The sequence below is a fragment of the Nerophis lumbriciformis genome, linkage group LG06 (genome assembly GCF_033978685.3).
Source record: "Nerophis lumbriciformis linkage group LG06, RoL_Nlum_v2.1, whole genome shotgun sequence".
Lineage (NCBI taxonomy): Eukaryota > Metazoa > Chordata > Actinopteri > Syngnathiformes > Syngnathidae > Nerophis > Nerophis lumbriciformis.
In genome coordinates this window covers 30,842,119-30,869,999 of record NC_084553.2, presented here as the reverse complement: position 1 = coordinate 30,869,999, position 27,881 = coordinate 30,842,119, and the positions used below count along the sequence as shown (strand labels likewise).

General features: G+C 38.9%; 1 protein-coding gene across 5 annotated transcripts in view; it reads left to right on the top strand.

The window, feature by feature from the left end:
• tcf12 (transcription factor 12) overlaps positions 1-27,881 on the top strand; it is a 213,542-nt gene that overhangs the window by 77,811 nt on the left and 107,850 nt on the right. For 4 of the 5 annotated variants that reach the window (XM_061964095.1, XM_061964092.1, XM_061964094.1 and 1 more), the window contains exons 6-7: positions 21,187-21,248; positions 27,201-27,333. In XM_061964095.1, the coding sequence (XP_061820079.1) occupies positions 21,187-21,248; positions 27,201-27,333 (195 nt within the window). Of the gene's footprint in view, positions 1-21,186; positions 21,249-27,200; positions 27,334-27,881 lie in introns of those variants that run through there. The other variant, XM_061964098.1, reaches the window with a different exon arrangement.

The window sequence follows — 27,881 nt, the reverse complement described above, 5'->3', positions numbered from 1 at the left end:
GGTTGAATAACCATCCCTGAACAGAGAAGGTGGTCTGCGACACCTCCTGTCTCCCACATACAACACTGTCCCTTCAACCATTCCTAAAAGACTCCAACAAATAACAGGAGTTAGAAACATTCTGGTCACAGTAGGTGAATGCCATTTGTGTCATTTGTTCACAACTGCATGGAATACTTACGTGGGGGATTCTGACTATTTTGGACTGGTAGTAGTTGATCCACATCGATCGTTCTGCCACATAATACCTCAATGATAATGAGGAGAAATTACGACTCCCGTTGGCTTTGACAGTAGGATTGCTTGTTTGCATCAAAGCAGTTGTTTTTCTCTCTACAATAGGGCGAAACTATCCTTGCCCAGGCACACCCTCCTGGTTTTGGAGTATAAATATTTGGGGTTTTGGCACCAGCCGCTAGATTAGATCTGACAAATCTAAGTCTAAGACTAGAGCTGACTAATCTAAGTCTATGAGCATGAACTGATGAAGTCTACTCGGATGAGAGGCTAAACGCAGAGGTGGGTAGAGTAGCCAGAAATTGTACTCAAGTAAGAGTACTGTTACTTTAGAGATGTATTACTCAAGTAAAAGTAAGGAGTAGTCACCCAAATATTTACTTGAGTAAAAGTAAAAAGTATGTTGTGAAAAAACTACTCAAGTACTGAGTAACTGATGAGTAACATACACACTCATATCATATAATATATATATATATATATATATATATATATATATATATATATATATATATATATATACTGTATATGTATATATATATATATATATATATATATATATATATACATAGATACATATGTATTGATATATACAGTATATCATTTATATGTATTTATTTTGCTGTTTTTGTTTACATGTTAAAGGTGTTTTAATGAATATACATGCATGTTTAACACATATAGATTCCTTTCTTTCATGAAGACTAGAATATAAGTTGGTGTATTACCTGATTCTGATGACTTGCGTTGATTGTAATCAGACAGTAGTGATGATAACGTCCACGTTTTCAAATGGAGGAGAAGAAAAGTTCCTCCTTTCTGTCTAATACCACATGAAAGTTTCCAGCTTCCATATTCGTTTTTATACACTTTACAAGAAATATATTGGCGTCAAACTCCGTAGCTTGCTAGCTTGTTTGCGCTGGCTTTCGGAGACTCTTGTTTTGAAAGCGCAGGCGCGATGGAGCGGCACTTTTATTGTGAAGATAGGAACGTCCTCATGTGCGGTCAGTCTTTAGGCTTTTGACAGGATGTACGGTTGAAATAAAAAAGTATCTTTTTTCCTTCACACTTTTGATTGATTGATTGGAACTTTTATTATTAGATTGCACAGTACAGTACACACTCCGTACAATTGACCACTAAATGGTAACACCCCAATAAGTTTTTCAACTTGTTTAAGTCAGGTCATGTGACCACCTGGCTCTGTTTGATTGGTCCAACGTCACCAGTGACTGCATCTGATTGGTGGAACGAAGTGAAACGTCACCAGTAAGGCAGGCACTTTGAAGGTCTGTCTGACAGACCAAAACAAACAAAGCGTGCATTAACAGATCGATAAAAATTAGTAGCGAGTAGCGAGCTGAATGTAGATAAAAGTAGCGGAGTAAAAGTAGCGTTCCTTCTCTATAAATATACTTAAGTAAAAGTAAAAGTATGTTGCATTAAAACTACTCTTAGAAGTACAATTTATCCCAAAAGTTACTCAAGTAGATGTAACGGAGTAAATGTAGCGCGTTACTACCCACCTCTGGCTAAACGTCTTCAAAGACAAACCAAACAGTCCAGTTGCGATCGATTGAATGCCCTGGGATTACAATGACCTGATGAATGAGAACATTCATAGACAATCAGCAGTAATTGGTCTCTCTAACTCTACGACAGCAGACTAATCAACCGAGGGGATGTCCATATTGGCAAAAAATGTATGAAGCTCAGGAGTAGAACAATGAGATGATGAGTAGAGGAACACATAGAAATTCCTAAATACATTATTGATCTCAAGATCATCCATAACTATAACTGAATCGGATTAAATCTACAGAACATAATAATATGCTAAAATGTCTGGCGTAGTTGATGAGCTTATAGTTTACCAACTTTATCGCTGTATTCATAAAACTGAGATCTTGAACGGAGTATTTGTTCAGTAGCACGGTCTGTTGCAAGGACAACAAGTTATGCCTGTAGAGAGAGTACCAGTTATCTAACAGGGATATGTGTTGTGTCAAACTAGTCAATTATTCTTCCCGAGTTTTTTATGTTATCTCCCCCCTAATGTATACCTTAAGCGCCTTTCAGAGTACAGAGGCCAACATCCCGGTAGTCTTGTTCAAGAGCACAAAAATGTATTTTCTATTTGATGCAAAACGGAATCCATAAAGTCCTCATTTAAAAGTAATCTTGCATTTAGTCCCACTTCCTGCTTCACCTCCAGCGGGCCTGAAGCCGCTTCCTGCCTCGCCTCCAGCCGGTCTGACGCCGCTTCCTGCCTCGCCTCCAGCGGGTCTGACGGCGCTTCCTGCCTCGTCTCCAGCGGGTCTGACGCCGCTTTCTGCCTCATCTCAAGCGGGTCTACCGACATCACCATTTGCCTCGTGTCCGACTCCGCAGTCAGTTCCAGCCCAGCGGTCTGCTTGCCTGGCGCAAGAGCGTCCGTCAGGCGCTCACGGCCTGCCTCCTTGTCGGCAACGAATGTGGCCAGTTCATGGACGTTCTCCGCACCGTCAACAGCCATTCCCAAGACTTGGTAGTGGATCACAATGGCTGCTAAGAAGATATTTTCGCCCACGTCAGCACCCTCGTGCCAATTCATGGACACCCTCCGCGCTATCAGCAGCGACGCCCAGGTCTTGGGCGTTAGACTTTTCGGCTGCTGAGATTCTGGCGCTACTCAACACCGCCTTCTTGTCAGCCAAAGACATGCCACCTGACCCGTCCCAGATGGATTCGAGGACACTTGGCCTGGCAACCCACCGCCAACTCCCCCCGCCATCGTCCTGTGATTTTGGACTTGTTTTGTTTATTTTGTTCTGGTTTGGGAGGTCTGCAATTCGTCCTTTAAAGGAGGATTACTGTTATGATTTGTCACACCAGGTTAGATTCTGTGTTTGTGTTAAGTTCTCCTTAGTTTCGTGACCTGTTATGTTTTCAATGCTTGTTTGCTCCCTTGGTTATGTTTTCTTGTTGCTCGGTGGCTGATTAGCAACTGCTTACTGTTTATTGATTAGCGTTCTCACCTAATCACTCGCCTTTATATTCTGGTGTTTTCCCTGTCTTAGTGGCTGGTCCATTGTTCGCTGTTTGTTACACACAACCGTTGGTGTTTGTTGGTTTTGTTTTAGTCTCCCTATGTTTTCACTTTGCTAATCTTCATGCTACGCTAAGCTTGCACCATTTTGTGTTACGTTGCCTTGTGTATTGAAGTAAATAATCTTCTTACCTGCACACTGCCTGAGGTCCTCCGCATCTTTGGAATTGCAAATACTTCACAACATGTCAGTTTACGACACTTAAGTCTCACACAATGACAGTTTTTGTGTGACTTTTCTCAATTCTATGACCAGGTGGGTCTCTGTGATTTCTTTTTATGCAATTGTAAAATCTAAGACCTAAATTGCAGTTCAGACAACTTTATTAATCCCAATGAGTAATTTGTCTGCATCTTCGCAGTGTAGATAGTTACTGTAGGTTCACAAACGCCACAGAAACCTAAAGATGCTTAAAATGAGTGAGCCATAAAACTTAAAGGGGAACATTATCCCAATTTCAGAAGGGTTAAAACCATTAAAAATCAGTTCCCAGTGGCTTATTTTATTTTTCGAAGTTTTTTTCAAAATTTTACCCATCACGCAATATCCCTAAAAAAAGCTTCAAAGTGCCTGATTTTAACCATCGTTATATACACCCGTCCATTTTCCTGTGACGTCACACAGTGATGCCAATACAAACAAACAGCAAGGTATAGTGACATTAGCTCGGATTCAGACTCGGATTTCAGCGGCTTAACACTGTCTGATAAGATTACTAACAACTATGAACTAGGTTTACAGCATATGAAATACATTTGGCAACAACATGCACTTTGAGAGTGCAGACAGCCCATTTCAGGCGCGCTAAGAACATATATTTTTCCACGATTTCAGCACTCAGGTTAACCATACCTAAATAGACACAAAATACTGCATTACACAAGACCAGAGGTGGGTAGAGTAGCCAGAAATTGTACTCAAGTAAGAGTACTGTTACTTTAGAGATTTATTACTCAAGTAAAAGTAAGGAGTAGTCACCCAAATATTTACTTGAGTAAAAGTAAAAAGTATGTTGTGAAAAAACTACTCAAGTACTGAGTAACTGATGAGTAACATACACACTCATATCATATATATATATATATATATATATATATATATATATATATATATATATATATATATATATATATATATATATATATATACTGTATATATATATATATATATATATATATATATATATATATATATATATATATATATATATATATATATACTGTATATATATATATATATATATATATATATATATATACTGTATATATATATATATATATATATACTGTATATATATATATATATATATATATATATATATATACATATATATACATTGATATATACATACATATACATTGATATATACAGTATATAATTTATATGTATTTATTTTGCTGTTTTTGTTTACATGTTAAAGGTGTTTTAATGAATATACATGCATATAGATTCCTTTCTTTCATGAAGACTAGAATATAAGTTGGTGTATTACCTGATTCTGATGACTTGCATTGATTGGAATCAGACAGTCGTGATGATAACGTCCACGTTTTCAGATGGAGGAGAAGAAAAGTTCCTCCTTTCTGTCTAATACCACATGAAAGTGGTGAGTTTTTGGCATCTTAGTTGTCCAGCTTCCATATTCGTTTTTATACACTTTACAAGAAATACATTGGCGTCAAACTCCGTAGCTTGCTAGCTTGTTTGCGCTGGCTTTCGGAGACTCTTGTTTTGAAAGCGCAGGCGCGATGGAGCGGCACTTTTATTGTGAAGACAGGAACGTCCTCATGTGCGGTCAGTTTTTAGGCTTTTGACGGGATGTATGGTTGGAATAAAAAAGTATCTTTTTTCCTTCACACTTTTGATTGATTGATTGGAACTTTTATTATTAGATTGCACAGTACAGTACACATTCCGTACAATTGACCACTAAATGTATCTTTTCAAGTTTTTCAACTTGTTTAAGTCAGGTCATGTGACCACCTGGCTCTGTTTGATTGGTCCAACGTCACCAGTGACTGCATCTGATTGGTGGAACGAAGTGAAACGTCACCAGTAAGGCAGGCACTTTGAAGGTCTGTCTGACAGACCAAAACAAACAAAGCGTGCATTAACAGATCGATAAAAATTAGTAGCGATTAGCGAGCTGAATGTAGATAAAAGTAGCGGAGTAAAAGTAGCGTTCCTTCTCTATAAATATACTTAAGTAAAAGTAAAAGTATGTTGCATTAAAACTACTCTTAGAAGTACAATTTATCCCAAAAGTTACTCAAGTAGATGTAACGGAGTAAATGTAGCGCGTTACTACCCACCTCTGCACAAGACTACCCGATTGTACTCGAATGATTGAAAAAAATAAATGTTTTTAAGCTAAATTATTGGTAAACACAGTTTATGTATAATAATTTACGTAAAACCGCGAGTAATGAATAAAGTTTTCATCAATTAATATACATATATACCCTCATCCGCTCTCTTTTCCTGAAAGCTGATCTGTCCAGTTTTGGAGTTGACGTCAGCAGGCCAGGGAAGCTAGGGTCAATATTCTTCTCTTGATCATCTTCGGTGGCATAAGGGACGGTGTGAGCCAAGACATCCAGGGGGTTTAGCTTGCTCGTCTGCGGGAACAAACTGCCGCCATTGCTTGCCGTGCTACCGAGGTCCTTTGTCCCTGAATTGCTCACACACTCCGGCAGATTCAATGGGGGTCTGACGGCAGATTTCTTCGACTTTATCGTTGGAAATGCATCTGCTTTGAGTGTCGCAGGATAGCCACACATTCTTGCCATCTCTGTCGTAGCATAGCTTTCGTTGGTAAAGTGTGCGGAACAAACGACTGACCATTTCGTCTGCTTTCCCCACACCCTTGTATTTTGAACAAATTTCGTCCAATTTCTTGCCACTTTCGCATCTTTGGGCCACTGGTGCAACTTGAATCTGTCCCTGTTCGTGTTGTTACACCCTCCGACAACACACCGACGAAAGTGAGAAAATGGCGGATTGCTTTCCGAGAGCGAATAATAGAAAGGCGTTTAATTCGCCAAAATTCACCCATTTAGAGTTCGGAAATCGGTTAAAAAAATATATGGTCTTTTTTCTGCAACATCAAGGTATATATTGACGCTTACATAGGTCTGGTGATAATGTTCCCCTTTAAGAGAAAAATAAGCACCATGAACCACTAAGCTACCTAACCTACTTCCACGCCTTTCCTGGTTGCTTTTTACAGTATGACCAGCAGGAATACCCACAAAAATGATTGTCTAAATATAATAATAGCTAGTGCTGTGTTTGGATGAATTTATTAGGTAATAATTATTTTCACCATTATTAAACTATGAAGTAATTACATCCAAAAGAAGTAAGAATTATGGGTACCAACAGAAAACATGAGCATAGTGAATGAATCATTTGAGCTCGTGTGTGAAGCAAATTTGGCTTGGCCTTAATAACATTTCTTCATCCTGCACTGTATTTGTTTGTTATCATGATCTTGGATTTCCTTAGAGCAAAGGCAATCGACTCTTTTGCTGGATGGAAAAAAGGCTCTTGGAATGTATCTCATAGGCACTGAAGCATGCTCTCTAATTGCTTGTTTTTGTGGTGAGGGTTTTTGAAATGATCCCTGGAGACTCTTAGGTCACTACCTCCCGTGTTATCAAAATATCTGTGGCTCAGTACCATGGAGAACTGTGCTGCTCTGCAGCACAGAGATCGATAAGCACACTGAAAGACTGGCCGCTTTTGATTTTTCATCATCTTTTGTTTAATTGGTCGCTGCACTAAGTATTTAGTCTCTCTGAAACTGCATGTTTCACAAATTGTGTTAATTCAAAATGACAATAAACCTAATTTGATACTTAGAACACAACTGTGCATTGAGTCTGTGAGGACTTGTGTGTTTGTGTATAGTGCCGTCATTTTCATACAATTTAATCAAGTCAATTGTTGGAGATGGCATGAAACGTGACAATAATGTGATGTGGATTTGCTTTGCCTCTGGCTCAAATGCTACACAACACAAGCCACTTCTGATAAAAGGCACATGACAGCAGCCTGCAGTAGAGAAGAAATGGCATAAGTCTCAAAGCTTGAGGAAAATCTTCTGAGGTCTGTAAAAACAATAGTTGTGCTGCAACACAAAGTGCTATATTTAGCTTTTGGACCAGGCACAGATTCATCACTCAGACGACACCGTCCCTGTTACTGCACCAGCACGCTGTGAGAGACAAATAATGTTCCTGGTACTGTGCAATTATTAAGGCTATTTATTCCTGCAAAGTATTGCATCGGTGTCATTTATCTTCTTACATAATCTTAACTCCTAAGCCACAGTAAGCTTACAATAAATATTAGTGTGGTAAGGGCATTGTAAATGATTGTATGATCATTAAAGGGGCTGGTTGCAACTTGCTCACAGTTCAATTTTTCAAAGAAAAAAATATGTTACCATTAGTCGTTCAACAGAACACTTTTGTTTTAAGATTTTCTATATTTTTTCGAATTACGAAATTTATGTAATAAAAATTCCTACCGAACTGAAAAAAATAATTGGGTGTTTACGTTGTACACATGCAAAAGCAGTTTAAGAGAAGCAACAAACAATTTGCAGTCATGTTGTTGTTATGATACAATATACATTCAATGACAGCTAACGCTAGCTATCCAAATTGGTATCATTAGCTAACAACGCTCAAAACTAATGCGCGTGGATGTGTTATGCATGTAAAAAGTTACATCTTACATCCTAGAAAAGATAAAAAAGCAACATGTAACGCTTAAAATACATTGGAAAGTTAGCACCCTGTGTAAATGTTGGCATCTGTGTAAATGTTGCCAACAGCCCCTTTAATTAATAGGACTGTTAAGTAGAGTTGCGCAATATAGACAATATAAATAATATACATTTGGCTGACAATAGAGCTTTTATTACTATCATTATAGAATTTGTGATAAAGGATGTTGATGGCAGATTCTAGCTGTTTCCCTCAAATTTGACAGTGATATGCAAACAAACGCGTCCTGAAAGCAATTTAGCATCTTTGCTAGCGGCTAACGTCCCTCCAGAGTGCAAAGCCGCTTCTAAGTCAGTAATCCTTACCTCCATGGTGACAAATAAATGACATTTTTTACAATTATCATCCCTGTAGGGCGAGGAATAGCTAAACATGCTTTACTCTACACCGTAGGAGTATATGCTAACCGCTGACAGAAAGCTAGAGCTCTTTTTTGTTTTTTAATTTACACACACACACACACACACACACACACACACACACACACACACACACACACACACACACACACACACACACACACACACACTCAGAAAAAACAACAACATACAATGCAAAAAAACATGTGCCAGAAAGGTTGAGAAGACCCTAAGGTCTTGCACAGCCACCTCCCCCAAAATGTCAAAAATTTCACAGCAGCAAGAAATAGACACGTCAAATGCATTACATATCATATACAGAAAACATCCTCATTGTACTTAATTTCAGACCTACATAGCTTTCAATAGTTTTTTTTTAAATTATAAAATGTTGTATGGATTGAAGAGCTGGTGGCGTTTTGTTCCAAAGAGAGGGTCGTCTGTATTTAAGCTTACAATTCTCATTTGACGTTCTACAAAATGGGGATATGTACTACAATGAACAATGGATTCAGACTCAACTCGCTCAACAAAACAACAAGCATCACAGTATACTGCCTATAGGATTCTGGCATTGAAATGGGAGTTTAGAACTTTCAGAAAAGGAGGTTCTTCCATCAAATATCCGTCCCAATGACACTGAATACGATAAGCTGTAGAAAATGGGTGAATGATTGATTAATTTATTAGTTAGATGATTAATGTGATTAGGAAATGCCCATCCCTAATAGGTAAGACTTTTCAATTAACAATTGATGGGTTTGTTTTTAACATTCACATTTTAATATACATGGCGAAGTTGGTAGAGTGGCCGTGCCAGCAATCGGAGGGTTGCTGGTTACTGGGGTTCAATCCCCACCTTCTACCATTCTTGTCACGTCCGTTGTGTCCTTGGGCAAGACACTTCACCCCTTGCTCCTGATGGCTGCTGGTTAGCGCCTTGCATGGCAGCTCCTGCCATCAGTGTGTGAATGTGTGTGGGAATGGGTGAATGTGGAAATACTGTCAAAGCGCTTTGAGTACCTTGAAGGTAGAAAAGCGCCATACAAGTATAACCCATTTATCATTTATTTATTTTTCTCTAAACATCCCTTAAAATTCCCTTTGGTTGTTTGTGTCTTTTAGTCACGGGTCAGAAGGGCAGATTAATTCAATGTCGTAAGTCAAATCCATATATATTGGAGGAAAGAAGAGAAAAGATCCTAGATAAGATAAACAGGTCAGGGCTTTAATTAACTAAGAGCTCTGTTAATGCGTGACCTCTGTATTTGGCATTGCGAATTAATACGCTGAGCCCACTGCGACTTGGTTGAGTTCCATCCTTCTCTTCTTGCAGCCGATTTGTCATGTGTGGGTGGAAGAGTGCTCTAGCTTATACTGGTGCTCTTTGTCTGTGATTGTTATCCTCATAAAATATGTACATGATCTTGTGCACTACTTGTTCTGTATAAATACAATTTTACACTGAACTCACGATAGTACAATTACTCTACATCTCTCAGTCAAATTTTAAATCCCGATGTGTGAGCATTGTTGGATTTAGCAAATCTTGTCCTAAGTCCAAAAATCTATTTGTCTCGCTTGTGTAGATACACAAGTGATTACTTTTTGACCGTCCAGCTCCATTGTGTGATTGATTCAAACTGAGCACACTGAATTCATACAAGTTTAGGACACTGAAACCGCATATAAAAGGACTCACACTCTCTACATTTAATGACATTACATCCATTTCCTCTATCTTCAATATTGAAATAAAGACCAAACATACCTGCAAATGTATGTGTTGTTTGACCACTCAAAGAGTGAGGAGATTTGATCTAAACTGGATATTTAGGAGAGTTTGACTTGATGAAGATTCTTCTGTCACGTCCCCTCTTAATATGTGATTGTCTTAGTTGCTGGCTGTCTACTCCAGATATCCTCACAGCTGAAAAATTATAAGGACCACACACTCTCACACCTGGAATTGTTCAGGCGATATATGATTTTCACCATCTCTTTATAGGGAAGTTAATGAGGTTGTGGAGAAAGTTATTCCAGCATCTTTGTCTGTGTCAGTGTCGCGTATAAAGAGAATATGGCCAACTAAACGAGAGGCACAATCTTTGCTACTAATGACGTGTGCGGCTGTGTCCGGAAGCGTTCAATTGCAGTTGTTCTGACGTTAGTTTTCCTGACAAAATTTACCAAAATGATAAGTCTAAATATCTTTCTAAACATACTCCAGCTAATAAACTTACAATAAAACATGTTTTTATTGTCATAGTATACTTTTGCGACCGTATTTGATGCACTTTGCTGCTACATTTCTGCAGTGTTGAGTGACCAACAGGCACTATAACACGCATCCGGCGAAAAAAAACTTTAAAAAAATACACATACAACACAATAACTTATCACCCTCATTTTGTTAAAATCTTCATTAGCTTTGGACCAACAATCACAAACAAATGATGACTTTTGTGTGAAGTATTTAAACTGTGGTGGCTGCCACCAATGTATTGTTTGTAGTCACTGTGCTATGCCTGTGCTTTTAGACACATTTTATTGATCCACTATCATCTATTATTACACCAACAATGTGGTTTCTTTTACTCTTTCAATGTCTACTCTGTCTATTTAGGGACCGCAATGTCCCTTTGGGACAGAGGACCCTATTGTATTTCGTGCGTTTTATTATTATTATTCCGCCACCTCTTTGAGCTGTAATTTGACCCCTTTAACATACTTCAAAATTCACCAAATTTGACACACACATCAGGACTGGCAAAAATTACGATCTAATCAAAAACCTAGCCCCAAAACTCAAAATTACGCTCTAGCGCCCCCTAGGAAGAAAACACAGACAAAACTGCCTCTAACTCCCAGTAAGAATGTCGTAGAGACATGAAACAAAAACCTCTATGTAGGTCTGACTTAGACCTAGATTTCATACGTTGACATCCTTCAGCAAAAATCAACAGGAAGTTGTCGATTCCCCCTTCAAAACAAAAGTTTAGTAAAAACAGTCACTTTTGCATCTTTGAGGTGTAATTTGACCCCCTTAACATGCTTCAAAACTCACAAAACTGGACACACACATCAGGACTGGCAAAAATTGTGATCTAATAAAAAAAAAAACTCAAAATTGCGCTCTAGCGCCCCCTAGGAAGAAAACACAGACACAACTGCTCCTAGGAAGAAAACTCAGACAAAACTGCCTGTAACTTCCAGTAGGAATGTCATAGAGACATGAAACAATAATCTCTATGTAGGTCTTACTTAGACCTACATTTCATAAGTTGACATCTCCCAGCAAAAATCTACAAGAAGTTTGCAATTCCCCCTTCAAAACAAAATTTTTGTAAAAATCCGGTCACCTTTTTTCAAACATTATCTCCTCTGAGCGCGTTTGTCGTGTCGGCTTCAAACTAGCACAGGAGAGAGATTGAACCCTTCTGATTAAAAGTTGACCAAAGAGTTTTAATTACTGCCCCGGTTTGGATTTTATGTGCCGTCAAAGTCGGTCCCGTCCATCCCTGCTTGCAGCTTTAATTGTATTTGTGTTTGACTTTCTTTTCTGCTGTTACTGAATAGCATTATCTTAGTTTTACTGAGATTCAAGGATTGTTTTTGTCAAACCATCTCTTTAATTTGTATGTTTCTTCTGTTATTATTTGTATTAGCTTCTGTGTGTTCTCTCCTGAACAAAACGCAGACGATGTGTCGTGTGTTTACCTCGCAAAAGACTCTGTAGTGCAAAGCTATTCAACTACATCATGAAGAGGGTCACAGTTTCAAGAGCCCAAAGACTTAGGAGCCGGACATCGAAATTTGGATGTTTCGTCAGAAAGGGCCTCTGCAGGTTATATTCCTTTGAGACTGTGTTTACTTAATTACAAAGTAAGCACATCAGCTTTCACCCTGCACTCGTTTCCAGCGTGTGCAGTTAGACAGATAGTTAACAGCATAAAGAAACAGAAGCTCCAGAAGTTTTGTTGAGGATTGATGTTCCTTCTTTTGAATAATTTTATTTCCTTAGTTTTATTTCTTTACACTTTGTCCTTCATTCAGGTTTGTAAGACTAAAACTTTAAACATAAAATAATCATTACAAAAGTATTATGTCCATTGTGCATTTTACATAAATAATATAGAAGGTTTAGTGTTATTACATTCAAACAACAAACTACAGATGTTAACACATATAGAAATTAAACAACAATGTGCCTCAACACAATTAAACTTAAGGTGTAGCTTGCTCGCTTTCTACTGGTCAAATTTAGCGCTACGAGCTTTGATCACCAGGGTTACTCTAAAACAAAAAACAACATGACCATGAATACAAAATACATCACAAAGTCAGCTATGTCAATACAAAACAAAATAAAATATCTTTATGCACAATATCAACTTACAAAGATTTGACAAAGTTTTGTGATGAAACTTACACATGTTGATTTACCGTTGTTGCTGCTTGTCTGGAACAGTGTCAGTCGCTTAAAAGGTCCGACAGGAATCAATGACTTGAGCACTTTCTTGGCGCAGAACATTCATTCTTTGTTATCCAGTCACTGTTAGAAGTCCGATTTTTGCAAATTATTTGACCTTTTTTTTTCAGGGTTGATAGTGCCATTTTTGTTTGAATGAGTTGTCTTTTTCTACTCACCCACCGTTGCTTCATTGTGACACATATACCTCGCTGTTTCCCCCTGTGGGGTGGCGGGAGTACTGCATACATGAGCAACCCTAGTTTGAATGGTTTTCAAGCCTATTTGAGTGATGTTCAGCAGGCCAAATGAAAAGCTTTGGTAGGCCAGATGTGTCCCGCGGGCCCCCACGTGAATAGGCCTGCTGTAGTGTGTGGCTCTGAAGTGTTGACGGTGAACCTTCCATCCCTGTACTTGTTTTCTTTCCGAGTTGCGGGGAAAGCGATTTTGAAGCTTTCCACATTTGTCGCGGGCGGAGCAGCCCCACATTCAAAAACTAACGAGGAAGCACAGCAAACACGTAGCATCAACTCAAAGTTAGTAGCAATCACGTGTAGTCACGTGAGTGCCTTTTGACCAGTCATTGAGGAGATCTCCTGAAACAGGGTTGGCCATGCACCTCTTTTACACCATTTTGGTCTGTGTCATGTATAAAGAGAGTATGGCCAACTAAACATCAGGTGCCATGAGGATGTGTGTGGCTGTGCCCTGATTCAAGCAATGGCTGTTGTTTTGACATTAGTTTTTCTGATTAATTAAACCAAAATAATACGTCTATATATAGTTCCAAGCATACGCCAGCTCGTAATCTTACAGTAATACATGCTTTTATTTTGTGAAAGTATAATTTTGTGGTAATATTTGACTTACTCTGCTGCTACATTCCTGCAGGGACTCTAACACGCACCCGACAGCGCAATAAATGTAATAAAAACCCCACACAAAACGACTAAATAAATAACTTATTAACCTACTTTGCCAAAATCTTAATTAGCTTTGGACCACTAATCACTGAGAAAATGAGACTTTTGTGTTTGATTGTCGTGGCTGCCTCGAATGCATTTGTAATCACTATATGTGTCGCCCATTATGTATTATTCTAACTGATCTTTCTTTTTAGTAACATGCTAAGTGAATAAGAGTACATTTGTAGTTATTTCCCCATATTTCTACAAAATAACTCAGATACGGTAACACTGGCGAGCAGTAGAGAATATGGAGTAATTTTTGGTTCAGAACATCCATCCATCCATTTTCTACCGCTTGTCCCTTTTTGATATTTTGCTTTATTCATCATTGACATATTTCTTTCTGCTTGAAGTTGTATATTTCAATGACATTTCCAGTTCATTTTCTCATCTATTATGCTTTGAGTCACTAGAGAAAAGCGCTATATAAATATAATTCACTTCACTTCACTTCACTATTACACCCACATTTTTTTTTTTTTACTCATTCAATGTCCGCCTATTTGTATTTGTGTTTTAATTTCTCTTCTGCTGTTACCAAATTGCATTATTTTAGTTTTACTGTGATTCAAAGATTGTCTGTTTTTCATACTTGCCAACCTTGAGACCTCCGAATTCGGGAGATTGGGGGGATGGGGGGTGGGCGGAGTCGGGGTTAAGGGGGAGGAGTATATTTATAGCTAGAATTCACTGAAATGAAAGTATTTGTTATATATCTATATATATATATATATATATATATATATATATATATATATATATATATATATATATATATATATATATATATATATATATATATATATACAGGATTCTGGTCTGTGTCTTCATACAGCGTCACTTGTGGTGAAGCATTATATTACATAATTTTCACCCGCGTTGATCCGATCCTGTGTGGATGCGTTTTTCAACAACGCAAAAAAACTAAATATAAACTTTCCCCTATGGACAGGGCCTTACAATGCACCTCAGACTGTATGTCGTCATTTGGCATATTCCAAAATGACTCCAAACCATCGAATTAGAATCTTTTTAGGCACGAGTGTAAACACCTTTATAACATCAAAGCATTTCTCTAAGCTATAAATATTTGTGCTAGGTTTTATAGGCTGTATTTCTCCGGTTTAACTCAACAAAGTATCGCTGTTATTGCTAATTGAGTAAATTTGGGGAGAATTCTCCTCGTCAAAGCCACATCAGTGGTGTTATATAAAACGCCTGTGTGCCCTGGTGGGGCTTGAAATTGCAGCACTGAGCATCAATAATTCACATCAGACACGGTGTGTTTAACAGAACACATGCTGCCATTGAATATTTTACCCTGAACTTGACCACATTCTAAGCTCTCGGGACATTTGCGGAATGATAGTCGACCCAGCTCGAGAATCAGACATTTAATACAAGTTGTATGAAATAATATATTATATCATCCTGCAGTGACAGTGCAAGGTGGTGGTATCCAACAATTTAATCCTTTTTCTTCTTTCCAGAGTGATGGCTCAGAAATGTATCAGACACTGGTATTGTTACAAGAGAAGCGGCTTTGCGAGATAAGGTTCTTCACTGATATACTCAGTTCTCATAGCGTGCACAAATGTATCTAGTCTGCAAACTGCAACTTTCCCCTATAGAAATGCTACAGTGACACACAACCAACCTCTGCTCACCTGTGCTTGTGAAAGGAAGTGTGGAAGAACATCCTGGCACTGCAGGTTTTAGCTCACTAAAAATATTTACCGGTTCCCTCAACTCAACAGATTTTAACAGCAAAATGTGCGCTATTAGTAGACGTCTGGCCAATTAAATGTATGATGCATCCATCCATCAATTTTCTACCGCTTGTCTCTTTCGGGGTCGCAGGGGGTGCTGGAGCCTATCTCAGCTGCATTCGGGCAGTTTAAGTTATTTATCTTTCTCACATATTTCTTGGTGTGTTGTGTTTTTTTCAGCGATTAAAACAGCTGAGTTGATATAGGATCTTGTGTGATTAATGTGCTAGTGTGTGTTTTATTTCTTCCCTGTGACACATTCGCTGTGATGTGCAGGCTGGACGTCACACTGATGGAATGATTAAGTAGTAATCAGTTAGTTGTTACTTATTAAATGTCATATAGAAGTTCAATCTTTATCAATCAATCTTTATTTATATAGCCCTAAATCACAAGTGTCTCAAAGGGCTGCACAAGCCACAACGACATCCTCGGTACAAAGCCCACATACGGGCAAGGAAAAACTCACCCCAGTGGGACGTCGATGTGAATGACTATGAGAAACCTTGGAGAGGACCGCATATGTGGGTAACCCCCCCCCCTCTAGGGGAGACCGAAAGCAATGGATGTCGAGTGGGTCTGACATAATATTGTGAGAGTCCAGTCCATAGTGGATCCAACATAATAGTAAGAGTCCAGTCCATAGTGGGGCCAGCAGGACACCATCCCGAGCGGAGACGGGTCAGCAGCGCAGAGATGTTCCCAGCCGATGCACAGGCGAGCGGTTCACCCCGGGTCCCGACTCTGGACAGCCAGCACTTCATCCATGGCCACCGGACCTGTGCCCCCCCCCCCCCACTCAAGGAAAAGGGGAGCAGAGGAGAAAAGAAAAGAAACGGCAGATCAACTGGTCTAACAGGGGGGCTATTTAAAGGCTAGAGTATACAAATGAGTTTTAAGATGGGACTTAAATGCTTCTACTGAGGTAGCATCTCTAATTGTTACCGGGAGGGCATTCCATAGTACTGGAGCCCGAATAGAAAACGCTCTATAGCCCGCAGACTTTTTTTGGGCTCTGGGAATCACTAATAAGCCGGAGTTCTTTGAACGCAGATTTCTTGCCGGGACATATGGTACAATGCAATCGACAAGATAGGACGGAGCTAGACCGTGTAGTATTTTATACGTAAGTAGTAAAACCTTAAAGTCACATCTTAAGTGCACAGGAAGCCAGTGCAGGTGAGCCAGTATAGGCGTAATATGATCAAACTTTCTTGTTCTTGTCAAAAGTCTAGCAGCCGCATTTTGTACCAACTGTAATTTTTTAATGCTAGACATAGGGAGACCCGAAAATAATACGTTACAGTAGTCGAGACGAGACGTAACGAACGCATGAATAATGATCTCAGCGTCGCTAGTGGATAAAATAGAACGAATTTTAGCGATATTACGGAGATGAAAGAAGGCCGTTTTAGTAACACTCTTAATGTGTGATTCAAACGAGAGAGTTGGGTCGAAGATAATACCCAGATTCTTTACTGATTCGCCTTGTGTAATTGTTTGGTTGTCAAATGTTAAGGTGGTATTATTAAATAAATGTCGGTGTTTAGCAGGACCGATAATCAGCATTTCCGTTTTCTTGGCGTTGAGTTGCAAGAAGTTAGCGGACATCCATTGTTTAATTTCATTAAGACACGCCTCCAGCTGACTACAATCCGGCGTGTTGGTCAGCTTTAGGGGCATGTAGAGTTGGGTGTCATCAGCATAACAGTGAAAGCTAACACCGTATTTGCGTATGATGTCGCCTAGCGGCAGCATGTAAATACTAAAGAGTGCAGGGCCAAGAACCGAACCCTGAGGAACTCCGCACGTTACCTTAACATAGTCCGAGGTCACATTATTATGGGAGACGCACTGCATCCTGTCAGTAAGATAAGAGTTAAACCACGACAAAGCTAAGTCTGACATACCAATACGTGTTTTGATACGCTCTAATAAAATATTATGATCGACGGTATCGAAAGCAGCGCTAAGATCAAGAAGCAACAACATAGATGACGCATCAGAATCCATCGTTAGCAGTAGATCATTAGTCATTTTTGCGAGGGCTGTCTCCGTAGAGTGATTTGCCCTGAAACCGGATTGAAAAGGTTCACAGAGATTGTTAGACACTAAGTGTTCATTTAGCTGCTGTGCGACAATTTTTTCGAGGATTTTCGAAATAAAGGGAAGGTGGGTAGTTTACCATGAGGTCAGGATCAAGGTTAGGTCTTTTGAGCAGAGGATGAATAACAGCTTTCTTGAATGCTAGGGGAACAGTGCCAGAGGAAAGTGATAAGTTTATAATATTTAGCACTGATGGACCTAATAATACAAAAAGCTCCTTGATAAGTTTCCCAGGAAGTGGGTCAAGTAAACATGTTGTTTGTTTTATCCCACTTACACGCTGTAATAGTTCCTCTAATGTTATTTCATCAAAAAGAGAGAGACTATTTTGTATTGCAGTATCCGTCGTAGATACAGTTGTATCTGTGTTCATAGAACCCAGTTGTAGCTGGGATGCGTTATCTTTAATCTCCTTTCTAATGAGTTAAATTTTCTTATTAAAGAAATTCATAAAGTTATCTGCCGAGTGGGTGGAGCTATTGGGAGGAGTCCCTTGTTGGGTTAGCGATGCTACTGTACTAAACAAAAATTTAGGGTCGTTTTTGTTGAGGCGGATGAGATTTGAGTAATATTTAGCTTTAGCTAAGGTAAGCATGCGTTTATACGATATTAAACTATCACTCCATGCTTGATGGAAAACCTCAAGCTTGGTCGCGCGCCATTTGCGTTCCAACTTTCTACATGATAATTTATGAGCTCTGGTTTCCTCTGTAAACCATGGGGTGCGCCTTTTAGGGGCCCTTTTTTGTTTTAGCGGTGCTATACTATCAATGGTTTTGCGCAGGGCATTGTCAAAGTTGTTAGTGAGGTTATCAATAGAGCCGAGATAATTTGGGAATGGTGCCATTACCGAAGGCAGTAGGTCAGCAAGAGTCATCGTTGTGGCGGCATTAATGTTGCGGCTGCTATAGCAGTTATTATTATTATTAGTTTGTTGACAATGAGTCAGAACTTCGAATTTTATAAGGTAATGATCGGACATTACTTTAGTATACGGGAGTACCATAACTTTGGAGGTGGTGACACCCCTGACCAGCACTAGATCTATCGTATTGCCGTTGCGATGCGTAGGTTCATTTATTATTTGTGTAAGACCACAGCTATCAATTATAGTCTGGAGCGCCACGCACTGAGGGTCCGATGGGTTATTCATATGGATATTAAAGTCCCCCATTATGATTATATTGTCTGCGTGCGTCACTAGATCAGCAACGAACTCTGAGAATTCATTAATAAAGTCCGAGTAGGGCCCTGGGGGGCGGTAGATAACAGCCATATCGAGAGGCAGCGGTGCGACAGACCTCATAGTAAGCACCTCAAACGATTTGTATTTATTATTTAGGTTAGGGGTAAGGTTAAAGTTTTCATTGTATATTAGTGCGACCCCCCCACCCCTTTTAAGGGGACGGGCAATATGCGCATTCGTATAGTTAGGAGGAGATGCCTCATTTAGCGCAAAAAATTCGTCTGGTTTGAGCCAGGTTTCGCTAAGACCAATGACGTTAAGATTGTTGTCTCTAATGACCTCATTAACTAATAACGTTTTGGGAGACAATGATCTTATGTTTAAAAAGCCCATATTATAAGTATTGGGCTGTTTTGACGAGTTTTTGTTTAAATTATCCGTAGTAGAAATATTAATAATGTTGCGTTTATTATACGTAGTGCACTTTAAATAGTTTCGACCATATCTAGGAATTGATACGACGGGAATTTTCAGATTGTTTACTTGATGCTGCGATCGACTGAACGCATCATGATTTGCCACCTCAGTAGAATGCATATCTACCCCGGACACATTCACAACAGAAAACACATTATGTGAGTTGTGTGTTATTCTAAGAAAATTGCTATGCGTACAGGAATTATCCAGCCTGGTGCTGGCTAGTTCTAGCTTAACTGACTCCTCACCCGGACTAGCAGGCTCTGTAATTACCTGTGACCGGGCTTGCTCTAGTGTAGTTAGTCAAATGTGACTTAAACAGTAGTCTATATTCTTAGACAGGATGATGGCGCATTCCTGGTTAGGGTGAAGGCCGTCCCTCATCAGCAAGCCTGGTTTGCCCCAGAAAGAGGGCCAATTATCAATAAACGTTAGTCCCTGTTGTCTACAGAAGCTAGCCAGCCACTTGTTAAGCGAGACTAATCTGCTATATCTCTCATCATTGCCTCTCGCAGGCAGGGGGCCAGAGACAATTACTCGATGCCTGGACATCTTTCTAGCGAGATCACAAGTCCTGGCTATGTTTCTCTTTGTAATCTCTGACTGTCTCATTCTAGTGTCATTGGAGCCAACGTGTACAACTATATTCGCATAACTAGTGGTGCGATTAGCCTGTCGTACGTGTTTACTAGGCCTGTTGCGAGTTAGCTCCCTAAGATTAGCCTCAATGTCAGGTGCTCGGGCCCCCGGGATGCACTTAATTGTGGCTGGTTTGCTAAGCTTTATGTTTCGGGTGATGGAGTCCCCTATGACTAAGGTGTGGTGCCCGGTAGACTGGGGTGTAGGACTAGCTAAAGAGCTAAATCTATTATGCGTCTCAACCGGTACACCGTAGCTTGTAGGCCGCTTAGGACTGCTACAGGCTGGGCTAGTTAGCTCGCTACAGCTAACGCTAGCAGATGTGTCCGCAACATCTAAAGTTACGAGATTACTCTGCTCTAACTGGCGGACACGGCCCTCTAGCAGAGCCAGCCTCTCCGTGAGTAAGGTGCAAGACGCGCAGGAAGCCATACTCACGGTGTTTTCTGTCACCGAGTGAAGTTCCTGCTGTCTTCCGAGAAGTCCTGGTCACGGTGTGCAGGAGTAGACTCCTTATGACCGGCGCCCGGCGACGCCTTTCTCCGCGCTAGCTTCGTTAGCTTAGCAGCTAGCTGCTAGCTAGCTGCGGGAGGGGTGGAGAGACAGAGATCGGGTGATTTGCAAGTTAAATAGTACTACTAAATATGTTGAGAAAGTAATAAAGAAAGCTGCAGAACAATTTAAAAGCACACAAATAGAACGATACTTAGCTTTTTCGAAACAGCGAGCAGTCAGCGAGCAGTCACGCACGGTCAGTTAAATGAAAACCGCCTCAAAATGTTGTAGCGCAAGGACCTAATAATTTTTTTCTTATTCTAGTTGCTTTCAAGCATTTCGCACAAACGATTTAATTCCATTGATTCATCCATTAGTAATAGTCATGACTATTCCTTAATTTAAAGCCCTGTTAAGTTCAATTAAAATTGTTTCTCATTTTCCCCAATGGTTTGTGGACAGAGTGCAGTGCACTACATGACTCATAAAGAATTGATGGGTGCACCAGATTTTGCATTCAGCTAATTTCCGGCTGTAGTCCTAATTGTTGTTTATGTTTTACAAATGGTAACAAGCGACCTTCTTTTCCAGGAAAATCAGAGAGGGCTTCATTTCTTGGTTTTGGGAGGGATCCTGGAGCGTCAGGGTGCCAGGTGAGTTTTACATCACATAATGATTTCAAGCATGTTTATATTTAAATATTCTGATTATTTGTGTATACTGTGCTTGCACAGTATATGAACTATAGAGTACAACAGCACACAGTACATATACACTGTACATAATCAGTAAGGCTGCGAATCTTTGGGTGTCCCACGATTCGATTCAATATCGATTCTTGGGGTCACGATTCGATTATAAAACGATTTTTCCGATTCAACTCGATTCTCGATTCAAAAACGTTATTTTTCGGATTCAAAACGATTCTCTATTCATTCAATACATAGGATTTCAGCAGGATCTACCCCAGTCTGCTGACATGCAAGCAGAGTAGTAGATTTTTATAAAAAGCTTTTATAATTTTAAAGGACAATGTTTTATCAATTGATTGCAATAATGTAAACACACAAATGTAAATCCAAGACAACAATATGTTGTCTGATTTATTCATGCTTGCACACATTTTAACTAGAACAAAACGTTTTAACATCTGACTGAATTTGACACTCAGTTACTACTCACTCAGTTACCAGAACAATAAAATACAATAATACAACTCCTGTGACTGTAACATCAATGGAATACAATTGGTAGGCTAGGCTAGCTGCCAGTCTGTGCCAGAACTTGGTGGTCCTAGAAGTCCAGTGATCACAGGTAAGAACTACTCTGCCAGCTTTAGTCACATATTCCCCCATTTGTAGCTTTGTCTCTCTGTAAAGTGAAGGTACAACATTGTCTGTAAAAACCGAGCATGATGGGATGTCATACCGTGGCTCAATAGTTTTGATCATGAACCTGAAGCCTTCTCTCTACACTGCGCTGTATGGTCGCAGGTCTTTTGCAATGAAACAAGCGATGGATCTGGTTATCTTCTTTGTCCGTTCAGAACTGGGTGGTCATTTTGTAAACTGGTGAAGTGTGCGTTCATCAGTTGCCGGTGTTGTTAGTGGATGATCCTTTTCCTCTGATAACTCTGGGTGGTGTCTGTCCAAGTGAGCGCGGGGATTTGAAGTATTCCCAAAATACTTAACTTTAGCGTCGCAAAGTCTGCAAATTGCATGAGTCATGTCAAGCCCTTTTTTGTCAAGGTAAAATCCAAAGTGTCTCCAAACGTTTGCTTTCAAATTTCGCAGAGGCGGTTGTATTTCTTCTTAAGGCTGCTCGGTTTCTTTTTCTTCTACTTGCATTTTAGCGGCAACACAACAACACCACACTCCCCTTAGTAGCTAGCCACCAGGTAGGCACGCTGCTTATTGCGCAATACCTACGGTAGCCCAGAAGGCACATACACATTGCCGGGAGCGGGGGAAGAAAATCGATTTTTGAAAAATTAGAATCGATACTGAATCATACAACGTGAGAATGGAGATTTGAATTCAAATCGATTTTTTCCCACACGCATAATAATCAGTCCATCCGCTGATTTTGTTTCCAATGTACAAGATATCAGTTTTTTTTAATTGAAAGGAAGAAATAAAGTTAACCTTCAGGTAGGCCTGGGCGATATGGCCTAAAAATAAAATCCCCGATTTTTTCCACATAAATGTTGATTTACGATTCCCCCCCCCTACCTTTTAAAGAAACCAATACATACACATGACAGAGGTAATTCAAAACAAGTTTTGCTCTTATTTGATAAAAAATTAGTAGTAATTTGAATTGACACTGGATACACTGCATCTTGCTCTTAGCAAAATTAAAATTTGTATAATGTTATTTTAGACAAGATATAAACTGCACTTTGTATGCAATAATTTTCAAATAACTATTTTAAGAGCTTCCTCTGGTAGGCAATACTTCTGCTTGATTAAAATACTTATGTAAACACAAATGTAACATTGTAAATTGCATGCAAATAAATAATAATGTCCAACATTGAGATTAATAAAGTGCAAATTTAAAACTTTTGTTTTGAAAAAATTACTTCTATAAATAAAAATGTAGCATTGCACATTGCAAGCAAATAAATAAACTCCAATGAATTAACACAGATACCAATAATCATTAAATAGTAATAAAAATCAATCAGATCAATAAAGTGCAAACTTAAAACTTATGTATTGAATAGAATACTACTGTAAATAAAAATGTAGCATTGTACATTGTATGTAGATATATAATCAAGTAAAACATTACTACTGGTACATAGTTTTAGTAAGTGGATAAACGCAGGCTTTTCCTTGAAGTTTCCTGGGCTCCTTGTTAGTGTGTACTGATGTTAAAGACAATGTACACTTTATTGCACATATAATGTATCTCTACATTGATGATTAAATGCAGTATAACTCCACAAGAGTTTTGAAGCAGCACAAGCGCGTACGAGCTGTCGGGTTTAGATGCGCAAAGCGACTGCTTTAGTGATTGCTCTGTGCATTGTTCTCCATACTGTTCATGGCACCTTGTGTAAATGATTTCGCCACAGTAAGCTGCCTCTTAGGTGGAGTTGTTGTCGCGGTATTGTTCGCCTTGTAAAAAGATGCATTTCCCCCATTTGGCTCGATGCTGTTTCAAATGCTGGAATAAGTTTGTTGTCCTGCTGCCTTTTTTAAAGAAAGTGCAGTCATTTGTTCCACGCCTGTAGCCGCAATTCTAAAGCACTGGCAACACTTTTCTTTTCTTTGGAAAAAAACGTCTAGCTCTCGTTAGCATTAGCATTAGCCATGTTTTGCTAGGCTTGTGGATTTCCACTGAGGAAGGGGCGAGGGCTACGGAAGCTCATAGGGAAAAAAAGAGGAGAAAAACATCGATTTAAAAAAAAATCTTCTGCAACAAAAAACAATAACCAAATTTATCAATAAAATCAATAAATCGCCCAGGCCTACTTTCAGGTGTTCACTTGTCTTCTCTCAAAATAAAAATACATTTATAAAATCATGTCATTAGGGTTTGTATATGTTTTGGTCATGGAATTATTGTTTCATGAATGAGAATTGGAAAACAAAAGACCATTGGATCATTTGAATTTTATTTTGAAATACAAAAAATGTAATTGAAAAACAGAGCGTTATTGGGGGGAGTTGGGGGAGTGGTTAAGAGGGGAGGAGTCAAGTATTTCATATATATATAAGAAATACTTGACTTTCAGTGAATTCTAGCTATATATATATATATATATATATATATATATATATATATATATATATATATATATATATATATATATATATATATATATATATATTATTATATATATATATATATATATATATATATATATATATATATAAGAGAAATACTTGAATTTCAGTGTTCATTTATTTACACATATACACACACATAACACTCATCTACTCATTGTTGAGTTAAGGGTTGAATTGTCCATCCTTGTTCTATTCTCTGTCACTATTTTTCTAACCATGCTGAACACCCTCTCTGATGATGCATTCTGCTTCGTCTCCTTGTTGTGTGTGCAGTTGTGCACTGCACTCTCTAAAAGCCGTAGATGTTATTGTCACATATGCATGTACAGTAGATGGCAGTATTGTTCTGTTTAAGAGTGTCACAACATTGCTGTTTACGGCAGACAAACTGCTTTACGATAGACGAAAACGTGACTGCTGTTGTTGTGTGTTGTTGCCGCGCTGGGAGGACGTTAAAGAAACTGCCTAACAATAAACCCACATAAGAAACCAAGAACTCGCCCTCGATCATTCTACAGTTATAACGTGATTGGGCAGGCATGCTGTTTATATTGTGGGAAAGCGGACGTGAAAACAGGCTGTCGACACGTCACTCAGGTCCGCTTGAATTTCGGGAGATTTTCGGGAGAAAATTTGTCCCGGGAGGTTTTCGGGAGAGGTGCTGAATTTCGGGAGTCTCCCGGAAAATCCGGGAGGGTTGGCAATTATGGTACCGTGTGTGTGTGCAGCTGTCTTGGCGAAACAGTACCAGCGTAGCACTACTAGTCTGCGACAAGGTGAAGCAGAATGAGTTGATAATGCCAGTTGGGGGAGTTAAAATCATTTCTAATCATAAACTATTTACCTTGTGATTGACTTACAGCCAGTACAGGGTGCCGTTCGCCCAAAGTCAGCTGAGATAGACTCTAGCTTCCTGGGACCCTGAACAGGATAAGTGATGGAAAATGAATAGATGGATTGTTATTTGTCCTCATCTAAAATAACAATTATTCTGTATCTTTATATACAGTATTCATATTTTACAGTACAGTATGTGTATCTATACAGTTGGCTCTCCCCCTGATTGATTTTTAGCATGCTCTGCACTAACATTTCATCTGGTCTTTTGCCAAGCATTTAAATCAATTAATTGAATTAGATTATTGATCTGTTTACCACATGGCTACTTGCCACCTCGCTTGACATGGCTAATGACCTCTCATGGTTCAAAAGGAAGTCCTGCTGTGGATTGATTCACACTTGTCCTGTTCATTCACTTGTGCCTGTCAGTCTCAGGTGCATTTCACTTTCCTTAACAGCTATCATTGTATCTTTTTGTCTGTAAACAAATCTACTTTACCCATAAGTTAACTCGTTTATAAATCAGACATAGGAATGAATGGAATTCATAGCAAAATTTGTTTTATTTAATTTTTTAGAGCAGATTTGTCACTGTAGGGTTAAAAGTGTTCTTGGGTTAGAGAGATTGCCACAAGAAAACAATTATGCTTCTGCAGTGATTTTCTCTTGAAGAGTGAGAGCAGACAGAGTGGAGGCAAAGGTTCAATATCATTGAGTCAAGAGTGGATGTGGCATGTGGCATCTTTTGACAGGTTGTCATTTTACAGAGCCAGTTTGTTCTTTTTGAATTACATTTTTGTCACCATGTCCAATAGTTGTGATGTGACTTAGCTTTTACACAGAGGAAATCACTGTGCTACTTTCAAATGAGTCACCTGAATTATGTAATAATGTACTTTAATAACACAGCTTTTAATTGAGTTGCTTCTACTTCTTTAGCGCTAATGTAAGAAAAAAAAATCCACTAGTTTTTATCCACTAGAAGGTTTGAGAGGTCACAGGTCATTGTGTCAATCGTCAGCCTGAATAGGGGATTCCCAGAGGCACGTGTGCTTGTTGGCAAGCGAGCTACTAAACATAGATCAGATTTGTACTCGCCATCGTGATGCAGCTCGTAGCAGATTACTCTTAATTAGATCAGTGATCTAATTGGCCTATTGACCCTTTCCCCGTTTGTAAGCGTCAAAAAATATTAATGATAGGAATAGTAAAGGTTGCAGTAGCATTGTGGCACTGAATACATAATTACATAACTCTTCAAAATTACCGTATTTTTCGGACTATAAGTCGCAGTTTTTTTCATAGTTTGGCCGGGGGTGCGACTTATACTCAGGAGCGACTTATGTGTGAAATTATTAACACATTACCGTAAAATATCAAATAATATTATTTAGCTCATTCACGTAAGAGACTAGACGTATAAGATTTCATGGGATTTAGCGATTAGGAGTGACAGATTGTTTGGTAAACGTATAGCATGTTCTATATGTTATAGTTATTTGAATGACTCTTACCATATTATGTTACTTTAACATACCAGGCACGTTCTCAGTTGGTTATTTATGCGTCATATAAAGTACACTTATTCAGCCTGTTGGTCACTATTTATTTATTTTAAATTGCCTTTCAAATGTCTATTCTTGGTGTTGGGTTTTATCAAATAATTTTCCCTCCAATAATGCGACTTATACTCCAGTGCGACTTTTATATGTTTTTTTCCTACTTTATTATGCATTTTCGGCCGGTGCGACTTATACTCCAGAGCGACTTATACTCCGAAAAATACGGTATATCACTTTTATATGACATGATTGTGAGCGGCTATTTTTTTAGCTGCTGAATTTTAATATTAGTGCCCTATTTCCTTTTTTGTAATAAGAAAACACCTTAAAGCGTAAGTAATAAAGCACTGCAAATGATTTGGCTTTTGCCTTTATTTTGATGAATTTTTCTTTTCTCTCACAGTCGTCTGTTCGCTCGGACACAGGACTGGCAAGTCCTAGTTCAGGGACAACGTCGACAAAGTCACCAGCTCCGTTTTATTCATTCAGCGCAGCCAATCCCAGAAGACGCTCTTTACAGGATCCTTTGCCTGTTGGTTAGTATCACTTAAGTAAAGGACTTGATGAAAACATCAATGTTCCTTTTTAGGCATAACACATTTGTAGGTGTTTTATTTCAAATATATATATTTTTTTGCTGATGTGACAAACGAACAATGAATCAAAATAGTAATGATCATAACCGTTAGAGGTTGTAAAAAATGCTTGAACTAAGAAAAACATTATCTCATGTTACCATTAATGTGGTACCTTAGTTTCTGTTAGTAATCCATAAAAAACAACAACCTAACAACAAAGACAGAAACAATATTTACAAAATTTAGGGATATGCCAATCGATTGGCCTCCAATCAGTATCGGATGATTTTTGTGGAAAAGTATGTGATCAGCCTCTGCAGAATAATGCCTTGACTAATACTTTATTTATCTTTGGTCACTTAACTCACAGATGCTGTCACCAGCTTGGTTAATATAACCACTTCCATTGAGGCAAATAAACTACATTTCTTAGTATCTTAGAGATCATTATCACTGGAGGACGAGGCTAAACATAATTCACACGGTAAGCCAGGAACAGACATGCT